General features: G+C 48.9%; 2 protein-coding genes across 3 annotated transcripts in view; both read right to left on the bottom strand.

The window, feature by feature from the left end:
• Window positions 1-755: 755 nt before the first annotated feature.
• LOC115128156 (pyrroline-5-carboxylate reductase 1, mitochondrial-like) lies at window positions 756-14,176 on the bottom strand. 2 transcript variants are annotated; one of them, XM_065001256.1, is made up of 9 exons: window positions 14,019-14,176; window positions 12,628-12,732; window positions 12,320-12,390; window positions 9,007-9,186; window positions 5,914-6,021; window positions 4,718-4,831; window positions 4,173-4,265; window positions 2,085-2,248; window positions 756-2,009 (listed from the first exon to the last, which is right to left on the bottom strand). In XM_065001256.1, exons 2-9 carry the CDS (start codon window positions 12,692-12,694, stop codon window positions 1,838-1,840), a joined length of 969 nt encoding a protein of 322 aa, XP_064857328.1. In that variant the 5' UTR covers window positions 12,695-12,732; window positions 14,019-14,176; the 3' UTR covers window positions 756-1,837. The 2 variants fall into 2 exon arrangements, with proteins under 2 accessions (XP_064857328.1, XP_064857329.1); XM_065001257.1 differs by having other exon boundaries at window positions 12,628-12,716.
• A 9,683-nt stretch (window positions 14,177-23,859) lies between these two features.
• Window positions 23,860-25,454, bottom strand: part of LOC115118415 (myeloid-associated differentiation marker-like protein 2) — a 3,983-nt gene continuing 2,388 nt past the window's right edge. Inside the window, exon 2 of the mRNA XM_029647012.2 lies at window positions 23,860-25,454. This exon is cut by the window's right edge and continues 818 nt beyond it. The gene's annotated coding sequence lies outside the window, so the exon portion shown is untranslated.

The following is a 25,454-nucleotide window of genomic DNA, read 5'->3' as shown; positions in this document are numbered from 1 at the left end:
AGTTCTGGTAATCTATGCAGATGATCAGATTGTTACATCACGTTGCTGTGGTTACTGAGATGTTGAACACGTCTCCAGGTCTGGTTTAGTTCTGGTAATCTATGCAGATTACTAGTGGCTACTGTTCACTTGTCTGGTGGCTACTGTTCACTTGTCTGGTGGCTACTGTTCACTTGTCTGGTGGCTACTGTTCACTTGTCTGGTCTGGTTTAGTTCTGGTAATCTATGCAGATTACTAGTGGCTACTGTTCACTTGTCTGGTGGCTACTGTTCACTTGTCTGGTGGCTACTGTTCACTTGTCTGGTGGCTACTGTTCACTTGTCTGGTGGCTACTGTTCACTTGTCTGGTGGCTAGTGTTCACTTGTCTGGTGGCTACTGTTCACTTGTCTGGTGGCTACTGTTCACTTGTCTGGTGGCTACTGTTCACTTGTCTGGTGGCTACTGTTCACTTGTCTGGTGGCTAGTGTTCACTTGTCTGGTGGCTAGTGTTCACTTGTCTGGTGGCTAGTGTTCACTTGTCTGGTGGCTAGTGTTCACTTGTCTGGTGGCTAGTGTTCACTTGTCTGGTGGCTAGTGTTCACTTGTCTGGTGGCTACTGTTCACTTGTCTGGTGGCTACTGTTCATTTTTTGTCCTGATGGTGACCGCAACATACAGACAATAGAACATGTAAAAAACAAAAACTCAAAAACAATAGTTGTTCAGTCCAATAATACTGTAGGCCAAGAATAATGACAAGAAAATCACAACAAGCTAAATAAAAGGGTTTTCATGGCGTGATCTGGCCTCATAAAAATACATTGTAACTGTCTGTATAGTACACTTGGTGTAAATCCCAAATGGCAGCCTATTTCCTTTATAGTGCACTACCTTTGACCCCTATTTGGGAGGGGGAGAATAGGGTGCAATTTGGGACACTACCTTAGAAATGGCTTGCCTAGGTACCCAAACGCCTTGCTCCCGTGAAAATGCTAGACCACTAGCATTAATTCTCCGCAATGAGTCTAGATCTGAGTATCCCGCCCCTGACGGTTTTCCTGAACACAAACACAAAGGTTCCGATTGGTCCCAGAAACCAATGGGTTGGGCCAGAACCAAAGCACACGTGAGTAAAGAGGCATTTAAAAAAAAATGTGTCATTGGCTTTGATGCTCTGATTGGTTCGAGATGTACAAAAGTCCTCAGGATTTGGATCAACATCCCTCATTGTGACATCACCACAAACAACTTCAACGTGTGCAGTGAACAGAGCAGTGGGAAGAATTCAGTTTGAGTCATCAGGCAAAAAAAGCCATCACTGAAGCCATCTGTTGCCTGCTTCGGCTGCAGGGGCAACATTAAAAAGAAAACGCTCAGAAATAAATGAATTGCAAAGAACAGATTCTATGCATTCCTCTGTCATGCAGAATAAGGAATCATGTCAGCTCTATGCATTGCATTTCTATCTGAAATATTCACTGATGTTTTGCCCCATTGGGTCGTTATCACCGCGGAGACACACATCCTCAGACAGACTGCAGACAAGGTAGACAGGCGGCATGTTGTACATGCATTTCTGTTCACGTGTGTGAACACGGACTCCCTGTCAGACAAGGCTATGGGTCTGTGCAAGCTGCATTTCCAAATGTTGTGAGAGAGAGAGTGTATGTGTGTGTTCATCCATCGCTGTTCTTCTTGACAGGTCCAGGGGGGGTTTCTCCTGACGCTGAGTCCTGGTGTTATAGGTGGTGTGTGTATGTGTGTGTCTCCATCTCAGTTGTTCTTCTTGACAGGTCCTGGGGGGTTTCTCCTGACGCTGAGTCCTGGTGTTATAGGTGGTGTGTGTGTGTCTCCATCTCAGTTGTTCTTCTTGACAGGTCCTGGGGGGTTTCTCCTGAGGCTGAGTCCTGGCTTGCCGTTGACCCCTGACCCCTGGCTGACCCCAGGCTGCTGCAGGACCTTGTCCAGGGTGGTCTTCTTAATGGCTGCCGGGGAGATGCGCTCCTGGTCCGCTAGGAACTGCAGCTCCCTGAGGAGGAGGGGAGGAGGTAAGTCAGCATGTCTGTGTGTGTCTGGTTTCAGGTGTGTGTGTGTGTCCCCTCACCGTGTCCTGATACAAGAAGCCTCCACGGCGTTGATGAGCAGACTGCGGAATCCGCCACTCTCCATCACGTGCAGGGCGTGGATGGTGGCTCCCCCAGGGGAACACACGTTGTCCTTCAGCTGGCCAGGGTGCAGCTCAGAGTCCAACAACATCTTAGCTGCTCCCTGTGGGTGAAGGAGGAGAGACAGACAGAGGGAGGGAGTCACCATCAGTCAACCACAAAACCAGCAAGGGCATCATATTGACTCCGTTTAGATTTTAGAATTAAAATGGGAGCTGGGGGGGGAGTAAACAAAAACAGTTCAAAGGTCATCATTATTTACAATCTGGGGTTAGCCCGGGACTAAGCGAGTGTTCACACATTGTAAAGTGGGATAGCATCCACCTTAGCACAAGCTAGCTGCCCTGCTCCAGAGTAGCGTTAGCTCAGACAGCGCACACCAGCCCCAGAAACACCGTGCACACCAGCCCCAGAAACACCGTGCACACCAGCCCCAGAAACACCGTGCACACCAGCCCCAGAAACACCGTGCACACCAGCCCCAGAAACACCGTGCACACCAGCCCCAGAAACACCGTGCACACCAGCCCCAGAAACGCCGTGCATAAATTGCCAGTGAGTGTGAATCCGGGTCAAGAACATCGCCTAGAATGTTCACTGTCCAATCACAATCCCTTAACGTACATATGCTTGCGATGCGTTCTGCGCGTTACTTTGAGAACTATTCCATCTGAGGACGAAACACTTTCATCCGGGCAAAAACATTGGTTGCTATGCCTAACAGAAATGGTTGCTATGTAGCAGGCTGGCTAACGTCTTCTTACTCAGCCAACTAAAGCTAAAAACTCTACAGCTGGAAGGGCAGCAAACTCTCCATTTTCGTTTATTTCATAGATTTAATATCGACATTTACTGTAATTGGATATATCCATGATATTATTATTGTTGCATGATTTCGCCGTGATCAGAAAAGTTGCCGTCTCGTTCGTGAACAGCATCGTCTTTACAGGGGTGAGATCTCATTTCATAAGTGAAAAATGTTAAGGTCAGGCAGACAGCAAGGTTTATACAAACTAGTACTGTTGGAAATCAAATGCTAGTCTAGAAGCAATGTGAAATAATGTGTTAATAAACGTCGTATTGCTCATAACATTGGTCGTGTGTCAGATGTGTTGGTTGCATGTTGTGTTTGTCCGTTAGCTCAGGCCTAAGGAATACAAGTGACTCCGTAGCTTAGTCCAGAGTTAGCAAATGCTTGTGTGAACACAGGTTAATTAAGCTACCCCAGGACCAGTCTAGCCTGGGGCTAAGAACAATGCAGTGTGACAATGTTTTAAATGTGTTCTATACAGGCAACAAAGTGAAATTCCAACGCTAAAAATGTCATGTTGAATTCAGAAAAACGGTCCTCCATTCTACTACTGTTACTCTGGTCTGTCTGGTGTAATGATGGGTTGCTGTTAGTACAGTACTGACCAGTTAGACCTGAGCTGTAATGATATGTTACAGTGTAATGATATGTGACAGTGTGATACTATGATGTTACTGACCAGTAGTGCCTGAGCTCCCAGTCTGACCGCTAGTCTCCTGGGTAGTAATGATATGAGACAGTGTGATACTATGATGTTACTGACCAGTAGTGCCTGAGCTCCCAGTCTGACCGCTAGTCTCCTGGGTAGTAATGATATGAGACAGTGTGATACTATGATGTTACTGACCAGTAGTGCCTGAGCTCCCAGTCTGACCGCTAGTCTCCTGGGTAGTAATGATATGAGACAGTGTGATACTATGATGTTACTGACCAGTAGTGCCTGAGCTCCCAGTCTGACCGCTAGTCTCCTGGGTAGTAATGATATGAGACAGTGTGATACTATGATGTTACTGACCAGTAGTGCCTGAGTCTGACCTGTCTCCTGGGTAGCTCCCAGTCTGACTCCCAGTCTGACCGCTAGTCTCCTGGGTAGTAATGATATGTGACAGTGTGATACTATGATGTTACTGACCAGTAGTGCCTGAGCTCCCAGTCTGACCGCTAGTCTCCTGGGTAGTAATGATATGTGACAGTGTGATACTATGATGTTACTGACCAGTAGTGCCTGAGCTCCCAGTCTGACCGCTAGTCTCCTGGGTAGACCCATCTTCACCCCTCCATCGGCTAGGGCATCCAGAGCTGTGAACGCCTGTCATCACACACACAACCACTTCTTTATTTAGGCCAGAAATCACTCACTGAGATACATTGTGAGTGGGTGCTTAGCAGTGTGTAATGTGTATGGAGGAAGGTCAACAGTGACTCACGTAGGCATGGCCAGGCCCCTCTACCCCTCTATGATAGGTCAGTGACTCACGTAGGCATGGCCAGGCCCCTCTACCCCTCTATGATAGGTCAGTGACTCACGTAGGCATGGCCAGGCCCCTCTACCCCTCTATGATAGGTCAGTGACTCACGTAGGCATGGCCAGGCCCCTCTACCCCTCTATGATAGGTCAGTGACTCACGTAGGCATGGCCAGGCCCCTCTATGATAGGTCAGTGACTCACGTAAGCATGGCCAGGCCCCTATACCCCTCTATGATAGGTCAGTGACTCACGTAGGCATGGCCAGGCCCCTCTATGATAGGTCAGTGACTCACGTAGGCGGGGCCGCTGCCACTGAGGCCGGTGACGGCATCGATAAGGTCCTCCTCCACCTCTGTACAGAACCCAACACTGGCCATCAGCTGTTCCAACAACTTACCATCCTCCACCTGGGGGGGGCGAGATGGGGAGAGCGAGAACGGTATTAAGATAAAAGAGATGGAGATTTTACCCTTATTTCACTGTAGAAAAACTTTTTTGCAACGGAAACAGGTTCACCCGGTTTTCTTCTGTTTGGTGCCTAATGAATGTGTGTGTGTGTACCTCAGCATGTGCCTAGTGAATATGTGTACCTCAGCATGTGCCTAGTGAATGTGTGTACCTCAGCATGTGCCTAGTGAATGTGTGTACCTCAGCATGTGCCTAGTGAATGTGTGTACCTCAGAATGTGCCTAGTGAATGTGTGTACCTCAGAATGTGCCTAGTGAATGTGTGTACCTCAGAATGTGCCTAGTGAATGTGTGTACCTCAGAATGTGCCTAGTGAATGTGTGTACCTCAGAATGTGCCTAGTGAATGTGTGTACCTCAGAATGTGCCTAGTGAATGTGTGTACCTCAGAATGTGCCTAGTGAATGTGTGTACCTCAGAATGTGCCTAGTGAATGTGTGTACCTCAGAATGTGCCTAGTGAATGTGTGTACCTCAGAATGTGCCTAGTGAATGTGTGTACCTCAGAATGTGCCTAGTGAATGTGTGTACCTCAGAATGTGCCTAGTGAATGTGTGTACCTCAGAATGTGCCTAGTGAATGTGTGTACCTCAGAATGTGCCTAGTGAATGTGTGTACCTCAGAATGTGCCTAGTGAATGTGTGTACCTCAGAATGTGCCTAGTGAATGTGTGTACCTCAGAATGTGCCTAGTGAATGTGTGTACCTCAGAATGTGCCTAGTGAATGTGTGTACCTCAGAATGTGCCTAGTGAATGTGTGTACCTCAGAATGTGCCTAGTGAATGTGTGTGTGTGTGTGTGTACCTCAGCATGTGCCTAGTGAATGTGTGTATGTGTAACTCAGCATGTGCCTAGTGACTGTGTGTGTGTTTGTGTGTACCTCAGCATGTGCCTAGTGAATGTGTGTGTGTACCTCAGCATGTGCCTAGTGAATGTGTGTATGTGTAACTCAGCATGTGCCTAGTGACTGTGTGTGTGTGTGTGTACCTCAGCATGTGCCTAGTGAATGTGTGTGGTTGTGTACCTCAGCATGTGTTCCTGTAGCGTAGACTGTAGCTCCCTCTCTCACCACGACGGGGGTGTTGGTCATACACCTCATCACCTTGGGGAACGGACGGTACTGAAGCAGCTTCTGGGGGGACAAAAGGAGAGAGATGGGTTAGTGAAGGGGAGAGAGAGAGAGATGGGTTAGTGAAGGGGAGAGAGAGAGAGAGATGGGTTAGTGAAGGGGAGAGAGAGAGAGAGAGATGGGTTAGTGAAGGGGAGAGAGAGAGAGATGGGTTAGTGAAGGGGAGAGAGAGAGAGATGGGTTAGTGAAGGGGAGAGAGAGAGAGATGGGTTAGTGAAGGGGAGGAGAGAGAGAGATGGGTTAGTGAAGGGGAGAGAGATGGGTTAGTGAAGGGGAGAGAGATGGGTTAGTGAAGGGGAGAGAGATGGGTTAGTGAGGGGAGAGAGATGGGTTAGTGAAGGAGATGGGTTAGAGAGATGGGTTAGTGGAGGGGAGAGAGATGGGTTAGTGGAGGGAGAGAGAGATGGGTTAGTGAAGGGGAGAGAGATGGGTTAGTGAAGGGAGAGAGAGAGTGAGATGGGTTAGTGAAGGGGAGAGAGAGAGAGATGGGTTAGTGAAGGGGTTAGAGAGAGAGAGAGAGATGGTCAATAATTGTGAGTCTTGTGTTAGCCACTGTAGTGAAGGGAGAGAGATGGGTTAGTGAAGGGAGAGAGAGAGATGGGTTAGTGGAGGAGAGAGAGATGAGATGGGTTAGTGGAGGGAGAGAGATGGGTTAGTGGAGGGGAGAGAGATGGGTTAGTGAAGGGGAGAGAGAGAGAGAGATGGGTTAGTGAAGGAGAGAGAGAGAGATGGGTTAGTGAAGGAGAGAGAGATGGGTTAGTGAGAGATGGGTTAGTGAAGGGAGAGAGAGAGAGATGGGTTAGTGAAGGAGAGAGAGAGATGGGTTAAGGGGAGAAGGATGAGTGAAGGGAGAGAGAGAGAGATGGGTTAGTGAAGGAGAGAGAGAGAGAGAGATGGGTTAGTGAAGGAGAGAGAGAGAGAGAGATGGGTTAGTGAAGGAGAGAGAGAGATGGGTTAGTGAAGGGGAGAGAGAGATGGGTTAGATGGGTTAGTGAAGGGAGAGAGAGAGAGAGATGGGTTAGTGAAGGGGAGAGAGAGAGAGATGGGTTAGTGAAGGGGAGAGAGAGATGGGTTAGTGAAGGGGAGAGAGAGAGATGGGTTAGTGAAGGAGAGAGAGATGGGTTAGTGAAGGGGAGAGAGAGATGGGTTAGTGAAGGAGAGAGCGAGAGATGGGTTAGTGAAGGAGAGAGCGAGAGATGGGTTAGTGAAGGGGAGAGCGAGAGATGGGTTAGTGAAGGAGGAGAGAGAGATGGGTTAGTGAAGGAGAGAGAGAGAGATGGGTTAGTGAAGGAGAGAGAGATGGGTTAGTGAAGGAGGGTTAGAGAGAGAGATGGGTTAGTGAAGGAGAGAGAGAGATGGGTTAGTGAAGGAGAGAGAGAGAGATGGGTTAGTGAAGGAGAGAGAGAGAGATGGGTTAGTGAAGGGAGAGAGAGAGATGGGTTAGTGAAGGGGAGAGAGAGAGATGGGTTAGTGAAGGGGAGAGAGAGAGATGGGTTAGTGAAGGGGAGAGAGAGAGATGGGTTAGTGAAGGGGAGAGAGAGAGATGGGTTAGTGAAGGGGAGAGAGGTAAAGAGAGAAACACTTGTAAGATTTGTCAAGATCAATTATTTGACAAGAGAACATGAGTGGATGGATGGGGGGAGGTCAGACTGAGGATGATAATATTGGTTAGAGGAGGTAACGGAGGGAGCCTCCTACTACACGGAGGTGGTACCGGAGGGCGCCTCCTACTACACGGAGGTGGTACCGGAGGGAGCCTCCTACTACACGCAGGAGGTACCGGAGGGAGCCTCCTACTACACGGAGGTGGTACCGGAGGGAGCCTCCTACTACACGCAGGAGGTACCGGAGGGAGCCTCCTACTACACGGAGGTGGTACCGGAGGGAGCCTCGTACTACACGGAGGAGGTACCGGAGGGCGCCTCCTACTACACGGAGGTGGTACCGGAGGGAGCCTCCTACTACACGGAGGTGGTACCGGAGGGAGCCTCGTACTACACGGAGGTGGTACCGGAGGGCGCCTCCTACTACACGGAGGTGGTACCGGAGGGAGCCTCCTACTACACGCAGGAGGTGGTACCGGAGGGAGCCTCCTACTACACGCAGGAGGTGGTACCGGAGGGAGCCTCCTACTACACGCAGGAGGTGGTACCGGAGGGAGCCTCCTACTACACGCAGGAGGTGGTACCGGAGGGAGCCTCCTACTACACGCAGGAGGTACCGGAGGGAGCCTCCTACTACACGGAGGAGGTACCGGAGGGAGCCTCCTACTACACGGAGGAGGTACCGGAGGGAGCCTCCTACTACACGGAGGAGGTACCGGAGGGAGCCTCCTACTACACGGAGGAGGTACCGGAGGGAGCCTCCTACTACACGGAGGTGGTACCGGAGTACTTATATGGCCGACCCTGTAAAACAAAACCTTTCACTATACCCATGTGACCATAAAACATTGCATCATGTTTTCCTCTGACATGGAGGACAGAACTAAATAGGCACTACCTCACAAGACTATTTTTCAATTGATCCATGGACTCCACCAGACCGGTCCAGGACAGGTTCTGACCTTCTCTATAGAGCTGATGGTGACTCCACCAGACCGGTCCAGGACAGGTTCTGACCTTCTCTATAGAGCTGATGGTGTCTCCACCAGATCGGTCCAGGACAGGTTCTGACCTTCTCTATAGAGCTGATGGTGACTCCACCAGACCGGTCCAGGACAGGTTCTGACCTTCTCTATAGAGCTGATGGTGACTCCACCAGACTGGTCCAGGACAGGTTCTGACCTTCTCTATAGAGCTGATGGTGACTCCACCAGACTGGTCAAGGACAGGTTCTGACCTTCTCTATAGAGCTGATGGTGACTCCACCAGACCGGTCCAGGACAGGTTCTGACCTTCTCTATAGAGCAGATGGTGACTCCACCAGACTGGTCCAGGACAGGTTCTGACCTTCTCTGTGTGTCCATGCAAGTGTGTGTTTTCTGACCTTCTCTATAGAGCTGATGGTGACTCCTGCAGCACAGGACACTATAAGGTGTCTGTCCTCTATGTCTGGTCCAATCTCATCCAGCACAAAGGGGATGATGTGGGGTTTGACTGCCAGGAACAGGACATCACTCTTGTTCACCACCTCCTTGTTACTGGTGGTGAGGATGGCACCCATTTTCTAGAGGAGGAGGGAGAGACAGAAAGACGGGAAGACAGAGGAAGAAACAGGTTAAGAGTGAATATGCAAGGCCTTCTAGGATGTGTACACACACAATGCAGAGCCCTCATACAAACGTTGAAGCATTACCTACCTATACACTCAGACACAGACAGACACCCTCCAGGCCACGCAAACACCCCCACCCCCTCCAGGCCACGCAAACACCCCCAACCCCCCAGGCCACGCAAACACCCCCACCCCCTCCAGGCCACGTAAACACCCCCAGGCCACCCCCCCCCACCCCCAGGCCACGCAAACACCCCCACCCCCTCCAGGCCACGCAAACACCCCCACCCCCTCCAGGCCACGTAAACACCCCCACCCCTCCAGGCCACGCAAACACACACCCACCCCCAGGCCACACAAACACCCCCACCCCCCAGGCCACACAAACACATCAGCTGACCACCTGTTACGCGAGTGCAGGGTAAAAAGGACCTTGTGGCTGCAATGAGTCATGGTAAGTTGCTAGCTAGCTTTAAACTTAACTTATGAAAAAACAATCAATCACTAGTTAAATAAAGGTTAAAAAAAATCAAATAAAATGTTAACTAGGCAAGTCAAGAACAAATTCTTATTTTCAATGACGGCCTAGGAACAGTTGGTTAACTGCCTTGTTCAGGGGCAGAACGACAGATGTTTACCTTGTCAGCTCGGGAATTCATTCTTGCAACCTTTCGGTTACTAGTCCAAAGCTCTAACCACTAGGCTACCCGCCTCTAACCACTAGGCTACCCGCCTCTAACCACTAGGCTACCCGCCTCTAACCACTAGGCTACCCGCCTCTAACCACTAGGCTACCCGCCTCTAACCACTAGGCTACCCGCCTCTAACCACTAGGCTACCCGCCGCCCCAGGTAGCCTTGATGATATTACTACGTTAACTAGCTTGTCCTGCATATAATCAATGTGGTGCCTGTTAATGTATCATCAGATCACAGTCAACTTTACCAAACGGGTGATGATTTAACAGAAGAGCATTCGCGAACCAACCACAATCGTTGCACGAACGTACCTAACCATAAACATCAATGCCTTTCTTAAAATCAATACACAGAAGTATATTTTTTAAAACCTGCATATTTAGTTAAAATAAATGCATTTTAGCAGGCAATATTAACTAGGGAAATTGTGTCACTTCTCTTGCGTTCAGTGCAAGCAGAGTCAGGGTATACGCAGTAGTTTGGGCCGCTTGGCTTGTTGCAAAACAGAATTTTACACAATTATGACACAACATTGAAGGTCGTGCAATGTAACAGCAATATTTAGACTTATGGATGCCATCCGTTAGATAAAATATAGAATGGTTCCGTATTTGACCACATTAATGATCAAAGGCTGTGTGTTCATTAGAATTAAGTCCATGATTTGATATTTAATAGAGCAGTCTGCCTGAGCGGTGGTAGGCAGCAGCAGGCTCGTAAGCATTCATTCAAACAGCACTTTACTGCGTTTGCCAGCAGCTCTTAGCAATTGCTTGATGCACAGCGCTGTTTATCACTTCAAGCCTATCAACTCCTGAGATTAGGCTGGCAATACTAAAGTGCCTATTAGAACATCCAATAGTCAAAGGTATATGAAATACAAATGGTAGAGAGAAATAGTCGACGCGTCATAATTCCTATAATAACTACAACCTAAAATTTCTTAACTGGGAATATTGAACCACCAGCTTTCATATGTTCTCATGTTCTGAGCAAGGAACTTAAACATTAGCTTTTTTACATGGCACATATTGCACTTTTACTTTCTTCTCAGACACTGTGTTTTTGCATGATTTAAACCAAATTGAACATGTTTCATAATTTATTTGAGACTAAATCGAGTTTATTTATGTATTATATTAAGCTAAAATAAAAGGGTTCATTCAGTATTGTTGTAATTGTCATTATTACATACACACACAAAATATCTATATATTTATATATTTTGTGTCTGCTTTTTTTGGTCGTCCAATAATCGGTATCGGCGTTGAAAAATCATAATCGGTTGACCTCTAATCCACCCCTTCCAGGCCACGTAAACACATCCACCCCTTCCAGGCCACGTAAACACATCCACCCCTTCCAGGCCACGTAGACACATCCACACCTTCCAGGCCACGTAGACACATCCACCCCTTCCAGGCCACGTAGACACATCCACCCCTTCCAGGCCACGTAGACACACCCACCCCTTCCAGGCCACGTAAACACACCCACCCCTTCCAGGCCACGTAAACACATCCAGCCCTTCCAGGCCACGTAAACACATCCACCCCTTCCAGGCCACGTAAACACATCCACCCCTTCCAGGCCACGTAAACACATCCAGCCCTTCCAGGCCACGTAAACACATCCAGCCCTTCCAGGCCACGTAAACACATCCACACCTTCCAGGCCACGTAAACACATCCACACCTTCCAGGCCACGTAAACACATCCACCCCTTCCAGGCCACGTAAACACATCCACCCCTTCCAGGCCACGGCCACGTAAACACATCCACCACCTTCCAGGCCAAACACATCCACCCCTTCCAGGCCACGTAAACACATCCACCCCTTCCAGGCCACGTAAACACATCCACCCCTTCCAGGCCACGTAAACACATCCACCCCTTCCAGGCCACGTAAACACATCCACCCCTTCCAGGCCACGTAAACACATCCACCCCTTCCAGGCCACGTAAACACATCCACCCCTTCCAGGCCACGTAAACACATCCACCCCTTCCAGGCCACGTAAACACATCCACCCCTTCCAGGCCACGTAAACACATCCACCCCTTCCAGGCCACGTAAACACATCCACCCCTTCCAGGCCACGTAAACACATCCACCCCTTCCAGGCCACGTAAACACATCCACCCCTTCCAGGCCACGTAAACACATCCACCCCTTCCAGGCCACGTAAACACATCCACCCCTTCCAGGCAAGGCAATTTAAACAACACACATACACAACACACACTTCCAGGCAAGGCAATTTAAACAACACACATACACAACACACACTTCCTCTCATCCTCAAACAGACAAAATAGGTAAGCCTGCACCGGCCTGTCCCTCTCTCGCACACAAACAGAACAAACACACATCCCTGCCTCTTACCCTCAGGCCAGCAACAGTAGGCAGATCAGTATCTGGAGAACTGGCTATGATTCTCTGAGTAGCTATTACACCTGGGGGAGAGAGAGAGACAGAGGATGGGCACAGAAAGGATTAAAGAGAGAGGTGAGGTCAGTGCACAACACAGATTTGCGTCACTGGAACTGCAACTGATAACAGCTACCGTTTGTTGACATTTCAGGGCCCAGTCTTGTGTACACGAGCAGTCAGAGTGACCTGCCCTGGCCAGACAGATTTTTTTAAATGGGTCACGGCCTGTTGGTCATCATAACCGGTTGGCGGTTTCTTACCCGCAGATGTGAACCCTTTCACCAGCGCGTGAGCCAGCTGGCCGGCTCCGATGAATCCTACACTCATCTTTCTGGTGAAGTGGCTTGTCCTGCAAAGCCCAGATCCTACAGTCAGCACAAAGGCACAATAACTTTAGCTAAACAGTTACATGCACAAAAAGATTACTGCTCTCAAGTTATGTGCACAAATTTCTTTACATCCCTGTTAGTGAGCATTTCTCCTTTGCCAAGATAATCCATCCACCTGACAGGTGTGGCATATCAAGAAGCTGATTAAACTGCATGATCATTACACAGGTGCACCTTGTGCTGGGGACAACAAAAGGCCACTCTAAGACTGTGCAGTTTTGTCACAGATCTCAAGTTGAGGGAGTGTGCAATAGGCATACTGAATAAAGGAATGTCCACCAGAGCTGTTGCCAGATAATTTAATGTTTATTTCTCTACCATAAGCTGCCTCCGTCATTTTAGAGAATTTGGCAGTATGTCCAACCAGCCTCACAACCGCAGACCACCTTCCGGAGACACCTGAAACCCCACCTCTTTAAGGAATACCTAGGATAGGATAAAGTAATCCTTCTCCCCCTCCCCCCCTTAAAAGACCTAGATGCACTATTGTAAAGTGGCTGTTCCACTGGATGTCATAAGGTGAAAGCACCAATTTGTAAGTCGCTCTGGATAAGAGCGTCTGCTAAATGACTTAAATGTAAATGTAAATGTATGGAGTCATGTGTGCGAGCGGTTTTTTGAGGTCAACGTTGTATACAGAGTGCCCCATGGTGGCGGTGTGGTTATAGTATGGGCCCGGAATAAACTATGGACAAAAAACACAATTGCATTTTATCGATGGCAATTTGAATGCACCGAAATAACTTAAGGTATCTGTGACCAACAGATGCACATCTGCATTCCAAGTCATCTGAAATACATAGATTCGGGCCTCATTCATTTATTTCAATTGACTGATTTCCTCAGATGAACTGTAAAATTGTTGTATGTTGCGTTTATATTTTTGTTCAGTATACTTTCGTTGGGAATATTTAGCATAACATTTAGTTAGGTAGTTTAACGGTAGGCAGCTTGCATGATCTCGTTTGAAGTTCAAGACATCAATCAGTACATTGTAATGCATAACTAGCCAGCTACAACCAGATAATTGTACACTTACTGTAGCTGTTTCGCAATTTGTATTCGTTCTTGCAGCAGCAAATATAGCTAACAGGGCTTGTAACATTAGCAATGGCTATTTACAGTAACTTAGTGGTGCAGTAACGTTACTATTTTGGTCTTTGATGCTTTCCCACTAGCTAGCTTGTCTGACTGAGCAACAAATGAATTAATGAACAACAGAACATTGCTTAAATTGTTCTTTGCAAAATAGGTACTCTTACCTTCTGTACGATGTTCAACCCCTTTGGCCGCTGGACAGACACACCGGTGCAGTTACCGTTATTTCACCGGTTTTGGAATGAAACAAAACACCACTTCGTTGTCAACGTGGCTTCCAATCTCTATGTGTTCCGGGTAGCCGTCATGACGCGCATGAGAATGGACCAATGAATGGAGACTCCTTACCAATCCGCGTAAAGATTAGGCTCGTTGATTCACTTATGGGCGGGGTTTGTGGTCTCCGGTGCCCAGTTGCATCATTTTCCAGAGTAATAAGTAAGTGGAGCCAAAATATAGGTCAAGTTCAATGCCATATGCACATTGTAGAAGTAGGTTATGTTTATTTTGTGCCAATATGTTAACCACTTAACTTCCAGTGCCACCATATATAACCTATAGAAAGTGTGGGACTGAATGAAATCAGTTGAAGGAGCTGTTGAGAAGAAGAGGGCTATGAGTGCACTGTGAATGTGTTATAAATGAATAAAGTAGGTTGTAGTAAAGTTGTTCAATGAGTTGGGGCCACCTCTCTTCTTCTTTTCTTCTTAATCTGCAGTGATCTCCAAACCTGGACAGTCGGTGAAAACAATACGGTGGATGGGGACAGAAAGCTTTGTTAGACTACTGAGGGATGGGGACAGAAAGCTTTGTTAGACTACTGAGGGATGGGGACAGAAAGCTTTGTTAGACTACTGAGGGATGGGGACAGAAAGCTTTGTTAGACTACTGAGGGATGGGGACAGAAAGCTTTGTTAGACTACTGAGGGATGGGGACAGAAAGCTTTGTTAGACTACTGAGGGATGGGGACAGAAAGCTTTGTTAGACTACTGAGGGATGGGGACAGAAAGCTTTGTTAGACTACTGAGGGATGGGGACAGAAAGCTTTGTTAGACTACTGAGGGATGGGGACAGAAAGCTTTGTTAGACTACTGAGAGATGGGGACAGAAAGCTTTGTTAGACTACTGAGGGATGGGGACAGAAAGCTTTGTTAGACTACTGAGAATGGGGACAGAAAGCTTTGTTAGACTACTGAGGGATGGGGACAGAAAGCTTTGTTAGACTACTGAGAGATGGGGACAGAAAGCTTTGTTAGATTACTGAGGGATGGAGACAGAAAGCTTTGTTAGACTACTGAGGGATGGGGACAGAAAGCTTTGTTAGACTACTGAGGGATGGGGACAGAAAGCTTTGTTAGACTACTGAGAGATGGGGACAGAAAGCTTTGTTAGATTACTGAGGGATGGAGACAGAAAGCTTTGTTAGACTACTGAGGGATGGGGACAGAAAGCTTTGTTAGATTACTGAGGGATGGAGACAGAAAGCTTTGTTAGACTACTGAGGGATGGGGACAGAAAGCTTTGTTAGACTACTGAGAGATGGGGACAGAAAGCTTTGTTAGATTACTGAGGGATGGAGACAGAAAGCTTTGTTAGACTACTGAGGGATGGGGACAGAAAGCTTTGTTAGATTACTGAGGGATGGAGACAGAAAGCTTTGTTAGACTACTGAGGGATGGGGACAGAAAGCTTTGTTAGACTACTGAGATGGGGACAGAAAGCTTTGTTAGACTACTGAGAGATGGGGACAGAAAGCTTTGTTAGACTACTGAGGGATGGGGACAGAAAGCTTTGTTAGACTACTGAGAGATGGGGACAGAAAGCTTTGTTAGACTACTGAGGGATGGGGACAGAAAGCTTTGTTAGACTACTGAGAATGGGGACAGAAAGCTTTGTTAGACTACTGAGGGATGGGGACAGAAAGCTTTGTTAGACTACTGAGGGATGGGGACAGAAAGCTTTGTTAGACTACTGAGGGATGGGGACAGAAAGCTTTGTTAGACTACTGAGGGATGGGGACAGAAAGCTTTGTTAGACTACTGAGGGATGGGGACAGAAAGCTTGGTTAGACTACTGAGACACTCTCATAGACGGAAGCTACATCTGTAGGACCATATGCAGCGACACAAAAAGGAACTAGCACATTCCGTGCATAACAGACTCCCCAACCCAACCCTGTCACCTGAGCTTCCCCCCAGCAACCTCTCCCCTCTCCCCCTCAACCCAGGTCAACAGCTTGATGATCCCCGAGAACATTGCTCCCCCTTCCCCGTCTTTTCCAAACTGCATACATTCAGACCATGTGTGGGTCTAGACTAGCCTGGTTTCCATTCTCTATTCAGCTATAACATTCCACTCCTGCTACCACCGGAGTAGCAATGAGATTAATGTCAGCTACAAAGACTGGTACCCAGACTAGAGCTAGACTCCTGACAGAGCGGATTATCCAGGAATCTAAGAGATGCAGAATTCCCTGCCTGCCAGACATTCTCGGAATGCTGGACACTCTGAAGTTCCATGAAGGTGACTTAGTTCACCGGAATCATAGGACAGGAAATTCTCAAAAAGCCTGAAAAAGCCAAATATCACCAATCGAATTAACATAAATATATTTCTTTTTTTTTTCTGTCTGATCTGCTCTGCTCCCAAGATAACTCATCTGGCATTAATATGAGAAGAGACAGACATATCTGTCTATCATCAGAGTCAGCTCCGTTTAATTTCAACTCTTTTAGAGTTTTATTTCTCACTAGGAGCTTCACTAGGGACCTCACTAGGGACCTCACTAGGAGCTTCACTAAAGACCTCACTAGGGGCTTCACTAGGGACCTCACTAGGGACCTCACTAGGAGCTTCACTAAAGACCTCACTAGGGGCTTCACTAGGGACCTCACTAGGGACCTCACTAGGAGCTTCACTAGGGGCCTCAATAGGGACCTCACTAGGAGATTCACTAGGGGCCTCACTAGGAGATTCACTAGGGACCTCACTAGGGCTTTACTAGGGGCCTCACTAAGAGATTCACTAGGGACCTCACCAGGGATTCACTAGGGGCCTTACTAGGAGCTTCACTAGGGCTTCACTAGGGGCCTCACTTGGGCTTCCCTAGGGCTTCACTAGGGGCCTCACTAGGGACCTCACTAGGGACCTCACTAGGAGCTTCACTAGGGACCTCACTAGGGACCTCACTAGGAGCTTCACTAAAGACCTCACTAGGGGCTTCACTAGGGACCTCACTAGGGACCTCACTAGGAGCTTCACTAGGGGCCTCAATAGGGACGTCACTAGGAGATTCACTAGGGGCCTCACTAGGAGATTCACTGGGGGCCTCACTAGGAGATTCACTAGGGACCTCACTAGGGCTTTACTAGGGGCCTCACTAGGAGATTCACTAGGGACCTCACCAGGGATTCACTAGGGGCCTTACTAGGAGCTTCACTAGGGCTTCACTAGGGGCCTCACTTGGGCTTCCCTAGGGCTTCACTAGGGGCCTCACTAGGGGACTCACTAGGAGCCTCACTAGGGGACTCACTAGGGGCCTCACTAGGAGCCTCACTAGGGGATTCACTAGGGGCCTCACTAAGGGATTCACTAGGGGACTCACTAGGAGCCTCGCTAGGGGACTCACTAGGGGCCTCAGTAGGGGACTCACTAGGGGCCTCACTAAGGGATTCACTAGGGGACTCACTAGGGGCCTCACTAGGGGACTCATTAGGGGACTTACTATGGACTTCTCTAGGGGACTCACTAGGGGCCTCAATAGGAACCTCACTAGGGGACTCACTAGGGGCCTCAATAGGAACCTCACTAGGGGACTCACTAGGGGCCTCAATAGGAACCTCACTAGGGGACTCACTAGTGTATATGGGAAGCATCCCAAATGACACCCTACTATTGTCTCCCTATGTAGGGCGCTACTTTTGATCAGGATCGGGAGCCATTTGGGACAGAGCCATGTCTTCATACAGCAATCTGTTTCTTATCAGAACATGCTCTCTGCTATTACATCCATTTCAATACACATTCAGTGATCAAACTATACAAAAGGTTCATAACACTTCGTTTTGTAAGACCTGACTAGACACAGAGGGGAGGGGAGGGGAGAGGAGAGGAGAGGAGAGGAGAGGAGAGGAGAGGAGAGGAGAGGAGAGGAGAGGAGAGGAGAGGAGAGGAGGGGAGGGGAGGGGAGGGGAGGAGACCTGACTAGACACAGAGGGGAGGGGAGGGGAGGGAGAGGAGAGGAGAGGAGAGGAGAGGAGAGGAGAGGAGAGGAGAGAGAGGAGAGAGGAGGAGGGAGAGGAGAGGAGAGGAGAGGAGAGGAGAGGAGAGGAGAGGAGAGGAAGGGTGGGGAGGGGAGGGGAGGAGACCTGACTAGACACAGAGGGGATTCTATTTCAATCAAAAGTTGAGGTCAAATCTAAGTTTTCCTAATTGATTTGAACAGAATTCCAAATCAAGAAACACACAGCCACCATTTGCTAGTGAGACAGTAGAATATTAAAAGGGATATGTGATTGGTCGGCTTTGGAGTTTTCCCTTCCTGGATCCCTGGGTACTTGCTGTCTGTCTGGGTAATTTGACGAAGACCCTTAAAATTAGACATAGGCTCAACCACTGTGTGTCCCCACTTTAATGAGCGCTATGTCCCCTGTCTGTCTGAATACATTCATTAACGGTGTTCTGTCTTTCTTGTGTTCGTTCTAAAATGACTCCAAAGTCCCTTGTAGATAAAAACTGTGCTTCCATTTTTCCTAGTCAAGTGTGTTTGGGGCTCCAGATACCTGCAGGTAGAACCACATTCTGTTTTGCACTGTGCTGAACTGAACTATGGAGCAGACCTGGGTTCAACTAGTATTTTAAATCTTTGCTCTAGCCTGCCTGGAGTGCCAGATAGGTGGGGTTTACAGTGTTGTAAACTATTCACTTCGTCCATTAAGCCAGGCAAGCTCAATCAAGCACAGATCAAGTATTTGAAATTATTTCAAATAGTATTTGAACCCAGGCTTGGGACGGAGTGAGAAAAGAAGAATGCCTTGCAGTGGAATACCGTTCATACCAGCAGAAGCTATATATACACATCAGAATGCACGGCCAAGGGGGGTTCCCAGCTGTTAGCCTCTCTGTCAGTTGTACAGGATGAGAATGAAGTCAGCTAGACCCTAGGTAGAGGTTCCCCTTGGGTACAGCGACCATATGAATCAAGCGTCTCAGAGTAGGACTGTTGATCTAGGATCAGTTTAGCCTTTTAGATCACAATCATTTAGTTTATATGGACAAGGGGGACTTGATCCTAGATCAGCACTCAATGCCCATTCCCAAATCTACCCCTTGTCACTAGGATGGGGTCTGAAACCTGTGGCCCGGGGCCATTTTCGTCCCGACACCTGATTTATTGCGGTCCCACTGGTGGTGTCAAAACTAGCCTCTCTCTCTCTCTCAGAGTATTTGAATATATTTAATGGTGAGGAAATATAAATATTTTAGGGAGCCAGGAAGAGATTGTAGCTGGCAGAAAGAACATCTGTGGCAAAATTAATGGTTCAAAATCACTGTGATCTCTTAAACACTCACACATAGTTGTTTTCTCCTTCCAACTAATCTTGAAAAGTGTCTGAATGAAAAACGTATTGATTTGTGCTTTCCAGCCCCCCTCTCTCGCCCACTCTGTCTTTCTCTCTTCCCCGCTCTCTCTCTCTCCTCTCACAAGTCAATTTAACACTGACTGCCTTGGCACTATCTATTCCCCTGCGTGAGTACTGAGGCGTGACAACACTCATTCGCTCTTTTTCTGAAAAAGAAATCCCCAGAGATTTATTAAAAATACCACAGACTGCCTGAATCAGTTTTGGTTTGCAGAGGGGAGAGGGGGCATCTAGGCGAGGCGTGGACCACACACACACACACACACACACACACACACACACACACACACACACACACACACACACACACACACACACACACACACACTGCTTGTCGGGTGTAGAGATACGCATAGCTAATAACACAGGCAGGCAAGTTCACTCCAGGGCACTCATCTGTCTCTCTCTCTCTCAGATAGAGGAGCATAGAATGGAGAGAGAGAGCGATGGAGGGAGGAGAGGGGGAGAAGAGGGCAGGAGGGCACGCAGAATGGAGAGAGAGAGCGATGGAGGGAGGAGAGGGGGAGAAGAGGGCAGGAGGGAGCGCAGAATGGAGAGAGAGATGGAAGGAGGAGAGGGAGAGAAGAGGGCAGGAGGGAGCGCAGAATGGAGAGATAGAGAGAGATGGAAGGAGGAGAGGGAGAGAAGAGGGCAGGAGGGAGCGCAGAATGGAGAGATAGAGAGAGATGGAGGGAGGGAGGAGAGGGAGAGAAGAGGGCAGGAGGGAGCGCAGAATGGAGAGAGAGAGATGGAAGGAGGAGAGGGAGAGAAGAGGGCAGGAGGGAGCGCAGAATGGAGAGATAGAGAGAGATGGAGGGAGGGAGGAGAGGGAGAGAAGAGGGCAGGAGGGAGCGCAGAATGGAGAGATAGAGAGAGATGGAGGGAGGGAGGAGAGGGAGAGAAGAGGGCAGGAGGGAGCGCAGAATGGAGAGATAGAGAGAGATGGAGGGAGGGAGGAGAGGGAGAGAAGAGGGCAGGAGGGAGCGCAGAATGGAGAGAGAGAGAGAGATGGAGGGAGGGAGGAGAGGGCACAAGCCACAAGATGTTCTGTGAAATGTAAATTTCTCAGTCTATGGTTCCTGTTCCACCGTAGGGCTATCTCTCTCCCTGCACGGGGAAATTACAAATGGTGGCCGCCGGATGAAAAACTACAACACAAAAGAGAGAGACAGGTTGTGTAATACTTGTCATTCAGAGCACAGCCATGTTAGAAAGGTCTTGTGCAATCTGGTATCCTTGGGACGTCCCTACCCCCATTGAAGTTGACATTTAAAATGGTTAAGGTAAAGGTTAAGAGTAGGTTTAGGATCAGGGTTTGGTTAGGGTTAGGGTTAGGGTTAGGGTTTGGTTAGGGTTAGGGGTTAGGGTTAGGGTTAGGGTAGGGGTTAAGGTTAGGGTTTAAGGTAGGGGTTAAGGTTAAGGTTAAGAGTAGGTTTAAGATTAGGGTTTGGTTAGGGTTAAGGTTAGGGTAAGGGTAGGGGTTAGGGTTAAGGTTAGGGTTAGGGTTTAGGGTAGGGTTTAAGGTTAAGGTTAAGGTTAGGGTTAGGGTTTAGGGTTAAGGTTATGGTTATGGTTATAAGGTTAGGGTTAGGGTTTAGGGTAAGGGTTAAGGTTAAGGTTAGGGTTAGGGTTTAGGGTTTAGGTTTAGGTTAAGGTTAAGGTTAGGGTTAAGGTTAGGGTTAGGGTTTAGGGTTTAGGGTAAGGGTTAAGGTTAAGGTTAGGGTTAGGGTAGGGGTTAAGGTTAAGGTTAGGGTTAGGGTTTAGGGTAGGGGTTAAGGTTAAGGTTAGGGTTAGGGTTTAGGGTAGGGGTTAAGGTTAAGGTTAAGGTTAGGCTTTAGGTTAGGGGTTAAGGTTAGGGTTTAGGGTAGGGGTTAAGGTTAAGGTTAGGGTTTAGGGTAGGGGTTAAGGTTAGGGTTAGGGTTTAGGGTTTAGGTTAGGGACGTCACCACGGATCCTGTCAGAAAGGCCTTGGGTTCGTCTGTTGTCCCTCTGATGTTTTTAACCATAGATTTCCACTAGGTGCAACAAGGTGCCTCGGCTTTAGGTCAGCAGACAAACACAGTCCTGTAGCACACAGAGGGCAGATCTGGGTTTGGATGCCAGTTGGTCAGGGATATAGGCCTAATAATAAACCCACAACCAATCACCACGCAGTGCTGAGTGACTGACAGTTAGGACAGTGAGTGACATCATCAATGTGGGCCCAGGGGCCGTGACAGATTTGTCATGACAACGAGCCAGCCTGCGTACCTAATGTTACCCTATCCTGGTCAAAAGTAGTGCACTAAATAGGGAGTAAGGTCCCATTTAAGCTGCAGACCCAGTATGAATACACACCCTCTATAGTCCCTCTGGCAGGAGAGGCAGGAACCTCATGATGGTTAGGATGGACACCTGTCCACACAGATCACTCTCACAGTGTGTGTGTGTGTGTGTGTGATGGGCGGATTTGATCTGCTAACCTGGTCCCCCCAAACCTCCCACCCTCCCTCACCTCAATCCCCCCCTCTCTCTCGCATTCTTACTTACTCCCTCATCCTTTTCTCCCTCCCTCTCTCCCTCCATCCATCTTCAAACTCCATCTGTCTGTAGTAGATTCCCTAGCAGGAGGAGGTGAGCAGGAGAATGCACAGAGAGAGAGCCGAGCGAAGGAACAGCAGAGGAGAGGGAGAAGGGGGAGTAGAGGAGAGGGGGAGTAGAGGAGAGGGGGAGGGGGAGGAAGAGGAGAGAGGGAGGAAGAGGAGAGGGGGAGGAAGAGGAAGAGGAGAGGGGAGGAAGAGGAGAGGGGGAGTAGAGGAGAGGGGGAGGGGGAGGAAGAGGAGAGAGGGAGGAAGAGGAGAGGGGAGGAAGAGGAAGAGGAGAGGGGAGGAAGAGGAGAGGGGGAGTAGAGGAGAGGGGGAGGAAGAGGAGAGGGGGAGTAGAGGAGAGGGGGAGGAAGAGGAGAGGGGGAGTAGAGGAGAGGGGGAGGAAGAGGAGAGGGGGAGTAGAGGAGAGGGGGAGGAAGAGGAGAAAGGGGTGAGAGGGAGAAGGGGGAGTAGAGGAGAGGGGGAGGAAGAGGAGAGGGGGAGTAGAGGAGAGGGGAGGAAGAGGAGAGGGGGAGTAGAGGAGAGGGGAGGAAGAGGAGAGAGGGAGGAAGAGGAGAGGGGGAGTAGAGGAGAGGGGGAGGAAGAGGAGAGGGGGAGTAGAGGAGAGGGGGAGGAAGAGGAGAGAGGGAGGAAGAGGAGAGGGGAGGAAGAGGAGAAAAGGGCAAGAGGGAGAAGGGGGAAGTAGAGGAGAGAGGGGAGGAAGAGGAGAGAGGGGCGAGAGGGAGAAGGGGGAAGTAGAGGAGAGAGGGGAGGAAGAGAAGAGAGGGGCGAGAGGAAGAAAGGGGAGTAGAGGAGAGGGGGTGAGAGGAGAGAGGGGCGAGAGGCGAGAGGGAGAAGGGGGTTAGTAGAGGAGAGGGGGAGGAAGAGGAGAGAGGGGCGAGAGGTAGAAGGGGGAAGTAGAGAAGAGGGGGGGAACACCACACACAGACACACACACACACACCACACACATACACACACCACACACACACACACACACACACACACACACATGTTTAGTACTGTACAATACAAGATATCTACAAAGTCTTAGAGTGATGGTATCAATCCCAAATTATATAACTTTATTTATAGCTGCAAAATCAAAACAAAGATGTATCACAAAAGGCTTGAAATCTCCAAAATCCTGGATTTTTCCATGTTAATCCATTTATAATTTATTCAATTTACAAAACTTGATAGTATAACATAACTTAATAGCACTCACATTAGACACAAACAAGTAAACAGACAGTATTCTGACACAACACAACGGAACTGCAAACTGGGTTCTGAAATCGTCATGGAGATAGTCGTAGGGTGTTTATGGGATTGATAACTTCCTGTTGTGCCTGACAACAGGACTAAGACACCCTGAGCCTGGATTAGACACTGCAGAAGAGGAGGATGAGACACAGTTAGAGAGGAGAGGAGGAAAGGAAAGGAGGAAGAAAGGAGAGGAGAGGAGGAAAGGAGAGGAGAGGAGGAAGAAAGGAGAGGAGAGGAGAGGAGGAAGGAAGGAGAGGAGGAAGAAAAGAGAGGAGAGGAAAGGAGCGGAGGAGGAAGGAGAGGAGCGGAGGAAGAAAGGAGAGGAGAAGAGGAAGAAAAGAGAGGAGAGGAAAGGAGAGGAGAGGAGAGGGGAGGGGAGGGAGGGGAGTGGAGGGGAGAGGAGAGGAGAGGAGAGGAGAGGAGAGGAGAGGGAGAGGAGAGGAGAGGAAAGGAAAGAGAAAGGAAGGAGAGAGGAGAGGAGAGGAGAGGAGAGGAGAGGAGAGGAGAGAGGAGAGAGAGAGGAGAGGAAAGGAAAGGAGAGGAGGAGGAAGAAAGGAGAAGAGAGGAGGAAGAAAGGAGAGGAGAAGAAAGAAGAGGAGAGGAGAGGTTAATAGGAGAGGAGAGGAGAGGAGAGGAGAGGAGAGGAGGAAGAAAGGAAGAAGAGAGAAAGACACAGAGAGAGAGAGAGAGGGAGAGAGAGAGAGAGAGAGAGAGAGAGGGGGAGAAAGAGAGACAGAGAGAGAGACAGAGAGGGGGGCAGTAAGAGACATAGAGAGAGAGAGAGGGGGAGACAGTAAGAGACAGAGAGACAGAGAGAGAGAGAGAGAGAGAGAGAGGGAGAGAAGAGAGAGAGAGAGAGAGAGAGAGAGAGAGAGAGAGAGAGAGGGAGACAGTAAGAGACAGAGAGAAAGAGAGAGAGACAGAGAGAGAGAGAGGGAGACAGTAAGAGACAGAGAGAAAGAGAGAGAGACGGAGAGAGGGTGGGGGACCCCAGTGAGAGTGTGATGAGCTGGTCAGATTCCGTGCTGTTCCTCTCCTTCTGGTTCTGCTGACAGAGAAGCCCCAACCAGCTGGCTGCTCTCCCCTCACACCCCATGAAGAGAGGGGGGCTTCTGGGGGTAGAGGGCAGGGGGTGGCTGGTACTGGGGAAACGGAGAGTGGAGTGTGTCATGGGTTGGTGAAGTAGAGCTACTCTCTCAAATCTTCCACCCCAGATAGAGTGGTGGTAGTCTGGGCTGGAGGGGCAGGGAGTTGGGGGGGAGGCAGCATAATAGGGATTTAGCTAGAGATGCCAATGGTCTGGTAGGGTGTGTTAGGCTAGTCAGAGGAGGGGAAACGGAGAGGAGAGGAATTGTGTTAGTCAGTGATGTCATGTTTAGTGATGTCATCCATCCCACATCATATCTAGAGTGGTGTGAGAGGGGTCAGTTACTGAGTGTCACCCGAATGGGGTGTCGTAGCAGGGTTAGCTGGCTGTTATGTGCATAAACACTGAATAAGAATATTTTATATCTCAATGGTTACATGGTTGTGAGATATTAGCCCATCATTAAAAGAGGGTGACACATTCATGCAAGTAGGTGATGTACTCAATCAAAAGCCTTAATGGCCTTGTACTGTTATAATCTCCACCCGGCACAGCCAGAAGAGGACTGACCCCTCAGAGTCTGGTTCCTCTCTAGGTCTCTTCCTAGGTTCAGCCAGAAGAGGACTGACCCCTCAGAGTCTGGTTCCTCTCTAGGTCTCTTCCTAGGTTCAGCCAGAAGAGGACTGACCCCTCAGAGTCTGGTTCCTCTCTAGGTTTCTTCCTAGGTTCAGCCAGAAGAGGACTGACCCCTCAGAGTCTGGTTCCTCTCTAGGTCTCTTCCTAGGTTCAGCCAGAAGAGGACTGACCCCTCAGAGTCTGGTTCCTCTCTAGGTCTCTTCCTAGGTTCAGCCAGAAGAGGACTGACCCCTCAGGGCCTGGTTCCTCTCTAGGTCTCTTCCTAGGTTCCTGCCTTTCTAGGGAGTTCTTCCTAGCCACTGTGCTTCTACATCTGCATCTTGCTGTTTGGGGTTTTAGGCTGAGTTTCTGTATAAACACTTTGAGACATCAGCTGATGTAGAAATGGCTTTATAAATAAA

Source organism: Oncorhynchus nerka, linkage group LG15, assembly GCF_034236695.1.
Source record: "Oncorhynchus nerka isolate Pitt River linkage group LG15, Oner_Uvic_2.0, whole genome shotgun sequence".
NCBI classification, from domain to species: Eukaryota; Metazoa; Chordata; class Actinopteri; order Salmoniformes; family Salmonidae; genus Oncorhynchus; species Oncorhynchus nerka.
The sequence above is the reverse complement of the archived record's forward strand: the minus strand, read 5'-3'. Positions and strand labels throughout refer to the sequence as shown.